The 11,142-nt window shown below is 40.9% G+C and overlaps 2 protein-coding genes across 4 annotated transcripts in view; one reads left to right on the plus strand and one right to left on the minus strand.

Moving 5' to 3' along the window:
- Positions 1-1,581: 1,581 nt before the first annotated feature.
- LRRC57 (leucine rich repeat containing 57) lies at positions 1,582-7,540 on the minus strand. 2 transcript variants are annotated; one of them, XM_019645031.1, is made up of 6 exons: positions 7,457-7,540; positions 7,103-7,208; positions 6,858-6,996; positions 6,035-6,303; positions 3,403-3,588; positions 1,582-2,942 (listed from the first exon to the last, which is right to left on the minus strand). In XM_019645031.1, exons 2-6 carry the CDS (start codon positions 7,184-7,186, stop codon positions 2,901-2,903), a joined length of 720 nt encoding a protein of 239 aa, XP_019500576.1. In that variant the 5' UTR covers positions 7,187-7,208; positions 7,457-7,540; the 3' UTR covers positions 1,582-2,900. The 2 variants fall into 2 exon arrangements, with proteins under 2 accessions (XP_019500576.1, XP_019500577.1); XM_019645032.1 differs by having other exon boundaries at positions 7,301-7,493.
- Positions 7,541-7,555: 15 nt separating this feature from the next.
- Positions 7,556-11,142, plus strand: part of HAUS2 (HAUS augmin like complex subunit 2) — an 11,822-nt gene continuing 8,235 nt past the window's right edge. Inside the window, exon 1 of one of the 2 annotated variants that reach the window (XM_019645034.1) lies at positions 7,556-7,715. In XM_019645034.1, coding sequence (XP_019500579.1) covers positions 7,623-7,715 — 93 coding nt within the window. In that variant the 5' untranslated portion in view covers positions 7,556-7,622. The remainder of the gene's footprint in view (positions 7,716-11,142) is intronic. The other variant, XM_019645035.1, reaches the window with a different exon arrangement.

An 11,142-nucleotide genomic window follows, 5' to 3' on the forward strand; every position in this document is an offset into this window, starting at 1 on the left:
TTATAATGACAATGATCTTTATCCCCTATAGTTGTGCCTTTTTTTTTCTTCCTTCAGTTTTAATTCATCCTTTAATTCAACTCTGTATCTTTTCATGCCCCGTGTGGATTATGAATATTGGGTTGTCGGAAAAGTCATGACACATTTTTGCAACAAAAAACATTAAAAAAATACGTCATGACTTTTCCAACAACCCAATATTTTCCAGATATATACTCACTTGTACTTAGAATTAGTTTCTTTAGGTCACTTGCTTACTAAAATTCTAAGTTATTCCAGTTACAGTCCTAGTCAGATTTATATTTCTCAGATTGATACCCAAGTTCCTTATTCTCTAGTCATTTGATTTTTATCCTTTTTAACTTGGTGTCTGCTCTAAGCCTTCCTTTTCTGTACAACTTGCTAAATTCTATTTTGATACCTCACAAATGAAATAAAGGGCACCGTTTGAGTACTTACTCTGTCATGGGCACTATGGTAAATGCTTTTTATGTATCTCTTCACCATATCCTCATAATTTACCTGAGAGGTAGGATGTATTGCCATGTTAACAGATGAGACTAAATTGCTCAAATTAATAGTTAGTAAATGACAGACTTTGGATTCAAACCAGGATCTTTCTAACTCCAACGCTTATGATTTTATTCAGTATTCTACACTGACTTCCAAGCAAGCTCTAAAAGAATGTAGGTGACTTAGGGCTGGTGGCCACTAGAATGTGGGTCTCCAGATCACAAGTCACCTTACTTTGTTAGCTCATATTTAAGTCTAAATACTTGTGTACTATAACTGGGCATATTACTTTACATAGTTGCTGCCTTCAAGTAGCTCAGTCTAGCAAGAGACAGCTGAATATAGAATGTGAATATAGACAGTTGAATATAAAAGTGCTATTATAACAGATAGAAGAGCAATTAATTTGCTTAGACTTAGGAAGGGGCTTAGACATAGGGAAGGAGCATGTTAGTAAGAGGGCATTTCTGACTGAGCAAACAATGTAAAGGTGGATAAAGGCGAAAGACATTACACTATAGGTCTAAAGAGCAGAACAATCTGGTATGAAGAGGTAGGCAAATGACAGTGAAGAAAGAGTATCTGGGGCAGCCGGATAGCTCAGTTGATTAAAGCATGTGCTCTGAACAACAGGGTTGCCAGTTCAATTCCCACATGGGCTGGTAAGCTGCACCCTCTACAGCTAAGATTGTGAACAACAGCTTGACCTGGAGCTGGGCTGCTGTGAGCCTCCATGAGCGGCCGGCCGTCGTCTGGTGACCAACTGCCATAGCCGGGTAGAACACAATCCTCATAATACCAACATGGGCCAGTGAGCTGTGTCCTCCACACCTAGACTGAGAACAACTTGACTCAGAGGTCAGGGGCGAGGGAGGAAAAAAGGAAGAGTATCTGGAAATAAGGCTGGGTCTAAGTTGTGAAAGTAGTGGTGACTGTCATAAGGATGGGGAGTTTTAAAACTAATTAAATGGCTGGGAACATTTAAGTTTAATTTGTAAGTTCTGATTTAGTAGATGATAAGTACTGATAAAATATTTAGAGAAATTAATTGTTCAGTGAGTAGACGAATAAGATTAAACATTAAAGTTTATTTTTAAAAACTCAATAATGATAAACTGACACCCCTGTCCCTCCCCAAAATGAGAAACAAAATAACATGGGAAAAAGAATACCTAGACCAGATTTAAGGTCAGGAGACTTCCTCATATATATTAAATACTAGCCTGTTACGATCTCTTGACTTAAAGGTGAAACTAGGTTTGTAAAATGAGAACTGTCAATACATGACACATAATACCTTTGTACCTTCAGTATCTCTTAGTAAGCATGGGTCCGATACCACAAAATGTTTATGAGTCACATGAAGGCATCACAGTACTCATGCAGCCCAAAAATGAAACTCCTTTCTAATCAGTTTATTTTCAAATAAGGGGCCATTTATAGGTTAAAGTTCTCATGTCTTCCTTTTAAAGGATTAACCTTTCTTCCAGCCAAAGTTTATTACAAATTCTTTATTTAGTATATTCTTTCATTCAGAGAATAAACTTGTTAAACATAGGTTTTAAAATATTGTTGTAGTTTTTTGATAGGTAATTTGATTAGTAGAATTATAAATACAAAAAGGAAAAAGGATTACCAGAAATGAGACATTATTTCTAACAAAGCTTCAGGAAAATCTTGATACTTAAAACCCCTTGTATCGTACAAGTTTTGCATATATGGTTTTAGCTCTTCAGAGCCCTCTACCAATAAGGCACCTGCAATAAAGAATTTGCAACTGCAGCCTTGGGGAACATCTCTTAGTGTTGTATTGGTGCTTCTCTGACAAAGTACACTTCAATCAGGACAGTCACATATTTATGTACATTCTAAATTCCAAGTATAAATACTGTAACTGAACTGATAGACTGGAATAAAATCACAGATCCTTAGATTAACCATAGTAGCCTTTCACAAATTATTTGAATTTCAAAAAAATGTGAAATGTTAACACAAAGGTGGAATGGCAGCTGACTTTATAAAAGCTTACACATGAAATGTCAAGCTGAGGTGTGGAGCTATTCTATTACCAGGCAGCATCCCCTCACTGTATAAATAGCAACTTACTACTGGTTTCTTAAAGCCAAACTTATGATGATTTTGAAGATCAACACTGTCCATTGCCCTATCCATGACTCAAAATGGAGAACTCTTTCTGTCTCTAGATTCCTTTTAGCTTATTTGAGATAAGCTCTGGAAAGGAAAAAGATCAAATGAAATTATAATCTCCTGGAGTATCAGCTCCTCACTGCAGATATCCTTGACAACAGCACGCGCCTTTGATTCAGCCAGATTGCAACAGGTTCCAAATCAGTGTCCTATAAGGATTCCCATGCTCCTGGAGAACATCACGCAAACTTCTTCTTGGTGGCCGTGTACCTCTCCATGTACTAAAAATCATTAAAGAAAAATTTTTATGTAGTATTTTGGCATGAGCAAATACTAGCCTATTTGGGACTTAGGTTTTTATATGATTTTTTTTTTCATTTAGGTTTTACTGGCTATGTTACTTTATTTCCTACAAAATCTACCTATTCTAAATGCAAATTTTAAGTACATAGTTTTGGGGTCTTTTAAATTTCTTAATGTTTTAATAGGAAACCTATCCAAAAACAAAGATGCTTCACCATACACCATCTAGAGAAAAAGTCATTTTGGTATACAAGAATTTGCACCAATATATCTTGGTACAGGAATTTGATTCTTAGAACCATCTCCAAAATAGGAAACAAATCCTGTTGACAAACAGGATTATACAGACAGCCTCTAGATATAAACATTTATGTGAGTTACTTCACTGTTCTCTTCTCTGAGCAGAGACTAGAAATGCAGAAGTATACTAATACACACCTTATCATAGCCTTCTAGTTCTCGAAGTTTCTTTATTTCAAAAAGGTTGCCTTCCACAGCAAGCAGACAGATCTGGGAATCACTAAGGATGCTCTGTGGAAGCATGCTGAGTTCAAGGCAATTCTCTTCCAGGCGAAGAACTTTAAGGCGAGGACAGCAAGATATCTTTACTGAAACCTGAGATATCTATTGAACAACAAAAAACAATAACAGGAAAAAGCATAAGTACTGTAATGGTTATTTTTTACTAAATTAAAACAAAAAACCTTTATTTGATTATTTGTCCTAGTTCTTTTACCGCCTCCATTTTCTCACTACCTACTCATTCCAGAAGCCTCTGTCATCTAGCTTCTGTTAACTACTCCTCCACTTTTTTGGGTGGGGTGGGGAGGGTGGGAACACCTGGCTATTTAAAGTCCACCAGTGGCTTTTTGGAAATAAAATTTTCTGATAAAAGCAGAAATTGGAGAATCACACAAGTTTAAAGAAAAGTTACCTGTAATCCACTACCATAAACATTTTGGTACATTTACTGCCAGTCATTTATTTGTATATAAATGTTTGATTGTACTGTCTACCCCTTCCTTGAAACTCTGTTGTATCTAAGTACTGGGTTTTTCTTCCTCTTTTGAATTATTCCTGATTTTTGGCTTTCCTTCTTGTTCCTATGGACATTTTTTGTGCGGTGGTCCCTAATACTTAATATTTGATCTTCCTAAACTTTCTCCTAGAAAGCTTATCCATTCTTAAAACTATCATTCTTACCTCAGAATCTATCTACATTTAAACCTCTGACCTCTATTCTACTTCCTGTGTCTCCAGTTTTTAATACAGCATTTCCACTTGGATGATGCACCATCATAATCAACTTAGCATGTCTATTCTCAATAGCACCACTCTTCTTTTAGGCCCTCAAGCTCAACACCAAGCAATTTAATTTATTCACCTCTTTTGCCCATTGATTCACCAAATTATATTTGCTCTGCCTGGTATTATCTCAGACCATCACCTGGGAACTTGTTAGAAATGCAAATTCTTAGACCCCACCCCATACCTACTGAATCAAATGCTGAGTGGGGACCCAGTGAACTTTTAACACGCTCTCCTGGTTATTTTAATGCACACTAAGATCTGAGAACCACTGGTAAAGTCATCAGCATAGGTGAATGTGGAGTGAGTGCCCAGCTAATCATTGTTTAACAATTGTTTCCAAGTTTTTTCCAAACATTCACATTTTTTTCCTAAAAAGCTCAAGAACATAAAAGAATATCCAGGGCCGGCCGAGTGGCGCGATGGTTAAGAACTGGCTTGGGACGCCAGAGGGCCCCAGTTCGGATCCCACATATGAGGGCCAGTGACACTGCCCTCCACAGCTAAGATGCTGAACAACAGCTCAACCTGGAACTGGGCTGCTGTGAGTCACCGGCGAGGGGGTAGGCTGCAGCCCCTGTGGCAGTGGGTTGCCATGGGCTACTGTATGTAGCCAGCAGCCAGTGTGAGCGGCCAGCAACCAGTGTGAGCGGCCGTCCAAAAGCCGGCGACTGATCTGCCTCACCAGAGAAGAGCGCAATGATGGTGCCAACTTGGGCCAGTGAAACAATGTTCTCCACAACTAGACTGAAGAACAAAACGACAGCAACTTGTCTGTTCCCCCAATTCCCCAGCATTGTTCCCATCCCAATTCCCCAATTAAAAAAAAAAAAAGAAGAACATCCACTTAAGGAAAAGATGAGGCCAATCTCCTCAGAGACTAAATTTCATAATAATGTAAGGTCACTACAGTCTAGAATAGTTTTGTCCCAATAAAACGTTTTGCAATGATCGGAATGTTCTATATCTATGCTGTCCAATGTGGTAGCCACTAGCCACATATGGCTTTTGAACACTTAAAATACAGCTAGTGGTAACTGGACTTGAATTTTTTAATAAAATGAATTTCAATAGCCACATGTGGCTAGTGGCTGCTGTATTGGACTATAGATCTAGAAGCATAGATAATAGAAAAACTAAAGGCCACCTGGTAGTCTCATTATGTTTAATGTTTCATCATCTGTGCCTTAATACTAAACCAAAGATTGTTTCTCCAATCAGATGCATATTAACCAAAAAGCTTTCAAAGTAATGGAAACAAATTTCAAATACTGCCGTCAAAGCTGTCCAACAATGAAATAGGCTATCTCCAGAATGCCGAGCACTGAGTTTTTCAACAAAAGCAAGACACGTACTTGACAAATGTCAAAAATTGAACTGAATTACCTTTGATGTCCAACTCTGAGAACCTATGAGTTTACATCTCTTTTCAACTCTTCCTGACATAGCTCCTTGCTAGATGACTAGAGGCATGCTTGAGGAGGATCTGAAGAACTCTTCAAGATTTGTGAGACAGTAGTTTAACTTTTGAAATAATCTCACCCTGTTACCCATCCCACCCTGCAAAAAAATACCTATATAACAAACAGTGTCTCAACTAACTCGATGGCACTTTGGGCTTTGAAATTAGTCCAGCCCATACAATAATACCTCTCAATAGCTTCTAATACCCAGCTCCATGATTACAGGTTACAGAACAACCGGTTATTCATGAGACCATAAACCCATATATACACTACAAAAAAAAAACCTTAAGCTAGACCTGGTTCTGGTTGAAGTTGAGTTCGATGACCTGCAGCTCCCCCACTATGTCAGGTATGCTTCGAATCTGGTTTTTAGAAAGATCCACCACATCCAGGTGCCTCAGGCTACAAAGTTGGAGTGGTAGTGCTCCCAGCTGGTTCCCAGAGAGGCTCAGGGTCTTCAGGGCCGACAATTGCCCAAAGGTAGATGGCAGCTCTCTCAAGTGATTATTGTTTAGGCTTAGCGTTTCTAGTTTTTTCAGATTGCCTAACTCCTCAGGAAGAATGGCTGGCAAAAAAAAAAAAATGTAAACCTAAATCGGATACAGCTGAAAAACACCTTTGATGAAGTTTGTAAAAACTATATGGCAGCCTGCTATGCCCCTTGTTAATACAGAATTCCTACATATTGTGCCATTTTTAAGAATTGCCCTTTTATCAACATAGTTTTCGAAGATGAGGGTGCCATCAAAATGCAGGAAAGCATTTATATGTATAATGGCTCCTTTTGTAAAGGGGCCTCCACACAATCTGACAGCAATTTTGTGGGATTTGGAAGGCCCTCCTTTTCCCATTCCCTCCCCCCCAAATTAGCAGCAAAATTAGGTCTGTTTAGATAACAAAGGTCTTCCCCTTCAAATTATCCCAGTACCAATCATTATACTAGAGGAGGGTTGTAGATGTAATTACAAGAGAGAGAACGCTTCAAGGACTCTGACATTCTCCTGCGTCTTGAGCTCTCTGAACCGTTTTATAACAACAACAAAAATCAGCTTGTAAGAGAACACCACCCTTCTTAACAGCTGATCAGTAGCAAAAGCTTCCCAGGCGCAAAAGCCATACTCAGTTTGTTGTTGTTCAAGGAGAGGCTCTTCAGCAGAGTGAACTTTCCTATAATCATAGGCGGTAGGCTCTCGATCTTGTTGTTGGACAAGTCGATGGTCCTGAGATTGCTCGTCAGCTTCTGCAACTCTGAAGGGAACTGGAGAAAGGGGTTCACAGCGCGGAGAATCCCTTACCAATTAACTTCACCGCCCCCGCCGTCCCTCTCCCTTTAAATTTCCTGATCGGGTCCCTCCTAGTCTCACCTCGGTCAGCCCACGGTCCTTAAGCTGAAAGACTCCAGTTTTCTGCGCGGTTTCCACATGAGCGCGGATGGCATTGTTTCCCATCCTAGCTCCGCAGCTCGGGTCCCTGCGGGAAGGAAGTGCAGCTGTCACCACCTCGGTCCAGGCACCTAGTCACCCCGTCGGCCTCCCGGCTGGGTCTCATGCCCCAGCCGTCACCTGCAGATCTTTGTATCTTGGGGGCGAACCCAAGAGTGGCAAGGCAGAAAGGGAAGAGCAGAGAGAGCCCGACCACCAGGTCCCGGCACTTTTGCAGTTGTCCCGAGGCTAGACGCCGCTAGGAGATTATGGAGGATCACGGAGTCCTGGACTCGCCTCTTATCACTCGCTCCACAGAAGACCCAGGACCCGCGCTAGCTGGGGATGCGCTCTCCAAGCTTCCGCCCCGGCGGAAACGCCCTGTGACGTCATCGAGCTGCGCGGCGCTTTCGCCTGGAGTTCTACTTATGGTCGGCGCCATTCTGGGAGGCGGGTCTCAGCCATGGAGGCCGCGAACCCTTGGGACCCGGTGTCCGCGCCAACCGCTGCCGGGCTAGTGCTGGGCCGTTTCGTAGCATCGGGGTTTGTCACTCAGGTACGTGGGCGGCGATGGCGTCATTAAGGGGTTGCCTACTGTGGCGACTGAACATGACTGAAGTGGTGGTGCTGGCTTGGGGCTGTACTAGAATAGAGGCAGATTGGAGCCCCTTCCCGGCAACAGCAGATACCATTCTGCAATGGGTTCTAAATGGGGCCTCTAAGTAGATGGTAATTCGAGTAGACGGTGTGTCAAGTGTCTGTCTGCAGGCGATTATGCCAGGTCAGTTCGTGGGAGACAATAAAGACCAGTGTTCATCCCGCTGTTTTTCATCCAGTGATACGGCCTCTAGATTGTAATGGGTGGCGGGATTGGGAAATACGGCAAGGTAGTTAAAACATACGTTCGCAAACGACGCTCGTTTGTGTGAAATGTTGAGACATATTTGGGGCGGAAGGCCCATATTTGGGTACTGGAGAGCTCCAGGGGAAGCGCGCATCTTTCAAGTCGTCGTCGTTCCCCCCCACCAAAAAAAAAAAAAGTATTGGGGAAAAGATCCCAAAGGCTTGGAATATGAATGGAGGAAGAGATTAATTTTGAGGAGAGACGAGGAAGATTAGCCCAAGGGGTGGTAGTTTTAGATTGGGCAAGAAGAACATGTTCTTAGGCCAAACGGGAAGGAGCCAATAGAGGGAGAGATGGAAGATGTGAAGGAATAATAGAATACAAGTGGCAGAAGTGACAAGGGAAAGTGGAATTGAGGGAAATAAGGGAAAGGAATTTTTAGATAATGAGGAACTTGAGAATTGCACTAAAAAAGGAAACGGGGCTGGCTGAGTGGCTCAGTTGGTTAAGAACTGGCTTGGGACGCCAGAGGGCCCTGGTTGGGATCCCACATATGAGGGCCAGTGACACTGCCCTCTGCACCCAAGATGCTGAACAACAGCTCCACCTGGAGCTGTGCTGCCAAGAGTGGCTGGGGACCCCGTAGGCTGCAGCCCCTGCTGCAGTGGGCTGCCGTGAGCTACAGTGAGTGGCCAGCAGCCAGCGTGAGCTGCCGTGAGTGGCAGTCCAATGGCCGGCGACTGATCTGCCTCAGCCAGGAAGAGCGCAATGATCATAATACCAACATGGGCCAGTGAAGGGGTGTCCTCCACATCTAGACTGAGAACAAAAGGACAGCAACTTGTCTGTTCCCTTCCCCCAATTCCCCAATAAAATCTTTTTTTTAAAAAAAAGGAAACTGAAAAAAGCAGAAAGATAAAATCATCTGCAGAGATGAGCAGTGTAAACATGATGGAAGGTTTATGGAAAACACACTTTTTATACTTAAAAGAGTCAGTAGAGAATCCTATCTTACAGTATTTTTAAGGTGAAGAAGCTAAGACCTCAAGAGACCAAGAAATTTGCCCAGGGTCACTCAACTAATGAAGTAGGATTAGATACTAGAGCTCTCCCTTTTCTGACATAGTATATCATCTCTAAGATGAACTGTGATAGATGATACTGTGACACTATCTTGAAAGTGTTTAAACTTCTTTTGAAGAACTTTTCTAAATTACTTGGAAGACCTAGTAACAAGACCTTATGGATTGTGGGGGGAACCAGGAGTAGTAATGAATGCATTGGAAAATAGACAAAACATACCACAGCACTCACCAATTCTCACCTTCCTTCCTTCTCTCCTGTGTTTTCTTCCTACCAAGTTGCCTAGTACTCTCACTTGTTACCAGTTCTGTAAAAAAATAATTTGATAAACTCATGCTATAGGACATCTGGGATTTATCCATCTAGAGCCATTGGTATAAGTATAAACACCTAAACTAAAGGAGTAAGTCTCTGGCGAAAGAATTTTAGGCATTGATTGCTGAGCTGTTTGTTGGGAATGGTGGTGGTTTGAGGGAGGCTCTTACTAGTGTCCTTCAAGTAACAGTTAGACAGTTACCTGTCTTCCCTACAGGTAAGACCTGCCAATGCATAGTTTCTTAAAACCATTTTAAAATCTTACTGCATAGCTAGTCCATGAGGAAACTTTACGAGTTTGTAGCATAATTTTACATTAAACAAACTTTGCAAATGAAAACCTATCTTTATTAGGATTTAGCATTGATTCTTTCAAAATTATGTATTATATGATCCCTTTAAACAGTCCATCCCTGAAGTGCACATTATCCCATGTGCATTAAAAATTAAGAGTGATGCTTAAAACTGTGGTATGATACACCTCTTCAGGAAAATAGCTTGTTTGAGCTTTCTTCTGTTTTGCTCTATCCATTGGAGAATTACTTAGTGAAAGAAAGTTAGGGCTAACTGTCTGTTGGATAATGAGATATTTGATTTCATTTATGCCCTAAGACTGCTTTAGTGGCCTTACATTCTAGATATTTTTCAGGCAACCTTGAGTCAGTCATGACATCTTGTTCAAAGCTCCCTCTACTGGCAACGCATAAGATAAGGATCTGGACCTACAAAAAACCCAGAATCTACTATTGGATTGTTGGAAAAGTCATGACATATTTTTTCTATGTTTTTCTTTGCAAAAATGCATCATGAGTTTTCCAACAACCCAATATTTTCATATATATATATATATATATATATATATATATATATATATATATATATGTTATCAGTGAGCAAACTTTTGCTGTGAAGGGCCAGAGAGTAAGTATTTGAGGCTTTTCAGTCCATATGGTTGCAACTAGGCTGTTGTAGTGTGAAAGCAGCCAGAGATAATAAGTAAATGAATGAGAAGTTGAGTTCCAATAAAACTTTATTTCTGTATCTTAAAACTTGAATTTTATATAATTTTCACGTTTCACAAAATATTATTTTTCTTTTTGCCCCCCAACACTTAAAAAATGTAAAAACCATTTTTAGCCCATGGGCTATACAAAAACAGGCAGCAGGCTGCATTTAGCTCATGGGCTCTAGTTTCCTAACCCCTGCTCTCTAAAGTTCTTTCTTGTACTAGCATTCTAGAAAAGCAGAAAAGGATACAGAAAATTATGGATGAAGCCAAGGGATAAACAAGATAATATTCTTATTCCGAGATAACCTGCAATTTAAGAAGGCATAATAACAGAATGAAAGGATAAAAAGGGGATAACCTTTTTAGAAGAATAATTATGCCTGGATAAAACACTCCTTTATCTAAGAGAGTGAGAATGTGAAAAGAGAGAATATGAATGATTTGTAGCCAATAGAAGTCATTTAATGAATCAGATAAATAACTCCATGGGGCGTGAGGGTGGGAGAGGACTGTTTGATTTTAGCCCCAGGAATGTCTGAGTGTCACGTCCAGCGTGGCAAGGGCAAATGGGACACGAGAGGGGCGGCGCAGATTGAATAAGTACAAGAGACAAAAGTAAGATTTCAGAGCGAGACCAAGGGACTCAGCCTTCAGAGATAGACTGAGCCACCGAATCGGGTCAACGCATGGCTTTTATTGATTCTTTTCAAGGAAGTAAACTGCTGTGCTGTC

The sequence above is a fragment of the Hipposideros armiger genome, unplaced genomic scaffold (assembly GCF_001890085.2).
Source record: "Hipposideros armiger isolate ML-2016 unplaced genomic scaffold, ASM189008v1 scaffold_92, whole genome shotgun sequence".
Classification (NCBI taxonomy): domain Eukaryota; kingdom Metazoa; phylum Chordata; class Mammalia; order Chiroptera; family Hipposideridae; genus Hipposideros; species Hipposideros armiger.

Coding starts and splice junctions, on each gene's coding strand:
- LRRC57 (XM_019645031.1), bottom strand. CDS start 7,186: ATGGGAAACAATGCCATCCGCGCTCATGTGGAAACCGCGCAGAAAACT. Junction 6,997..7,102: donor AGGACCGTGGGCTGACCGAG/GTGAGACTAGGA, acceptor CCCTTTCTCCAG/TTCCCTTCAGAGTTGCAGAA. Junction 3,589..6,034: donor TCAACTTCAACCAGAACCAG/GTCTAGCTTAAG, acceptor GTTGTTCAATAG/ATATCTCAGGTTTCAGTAAA.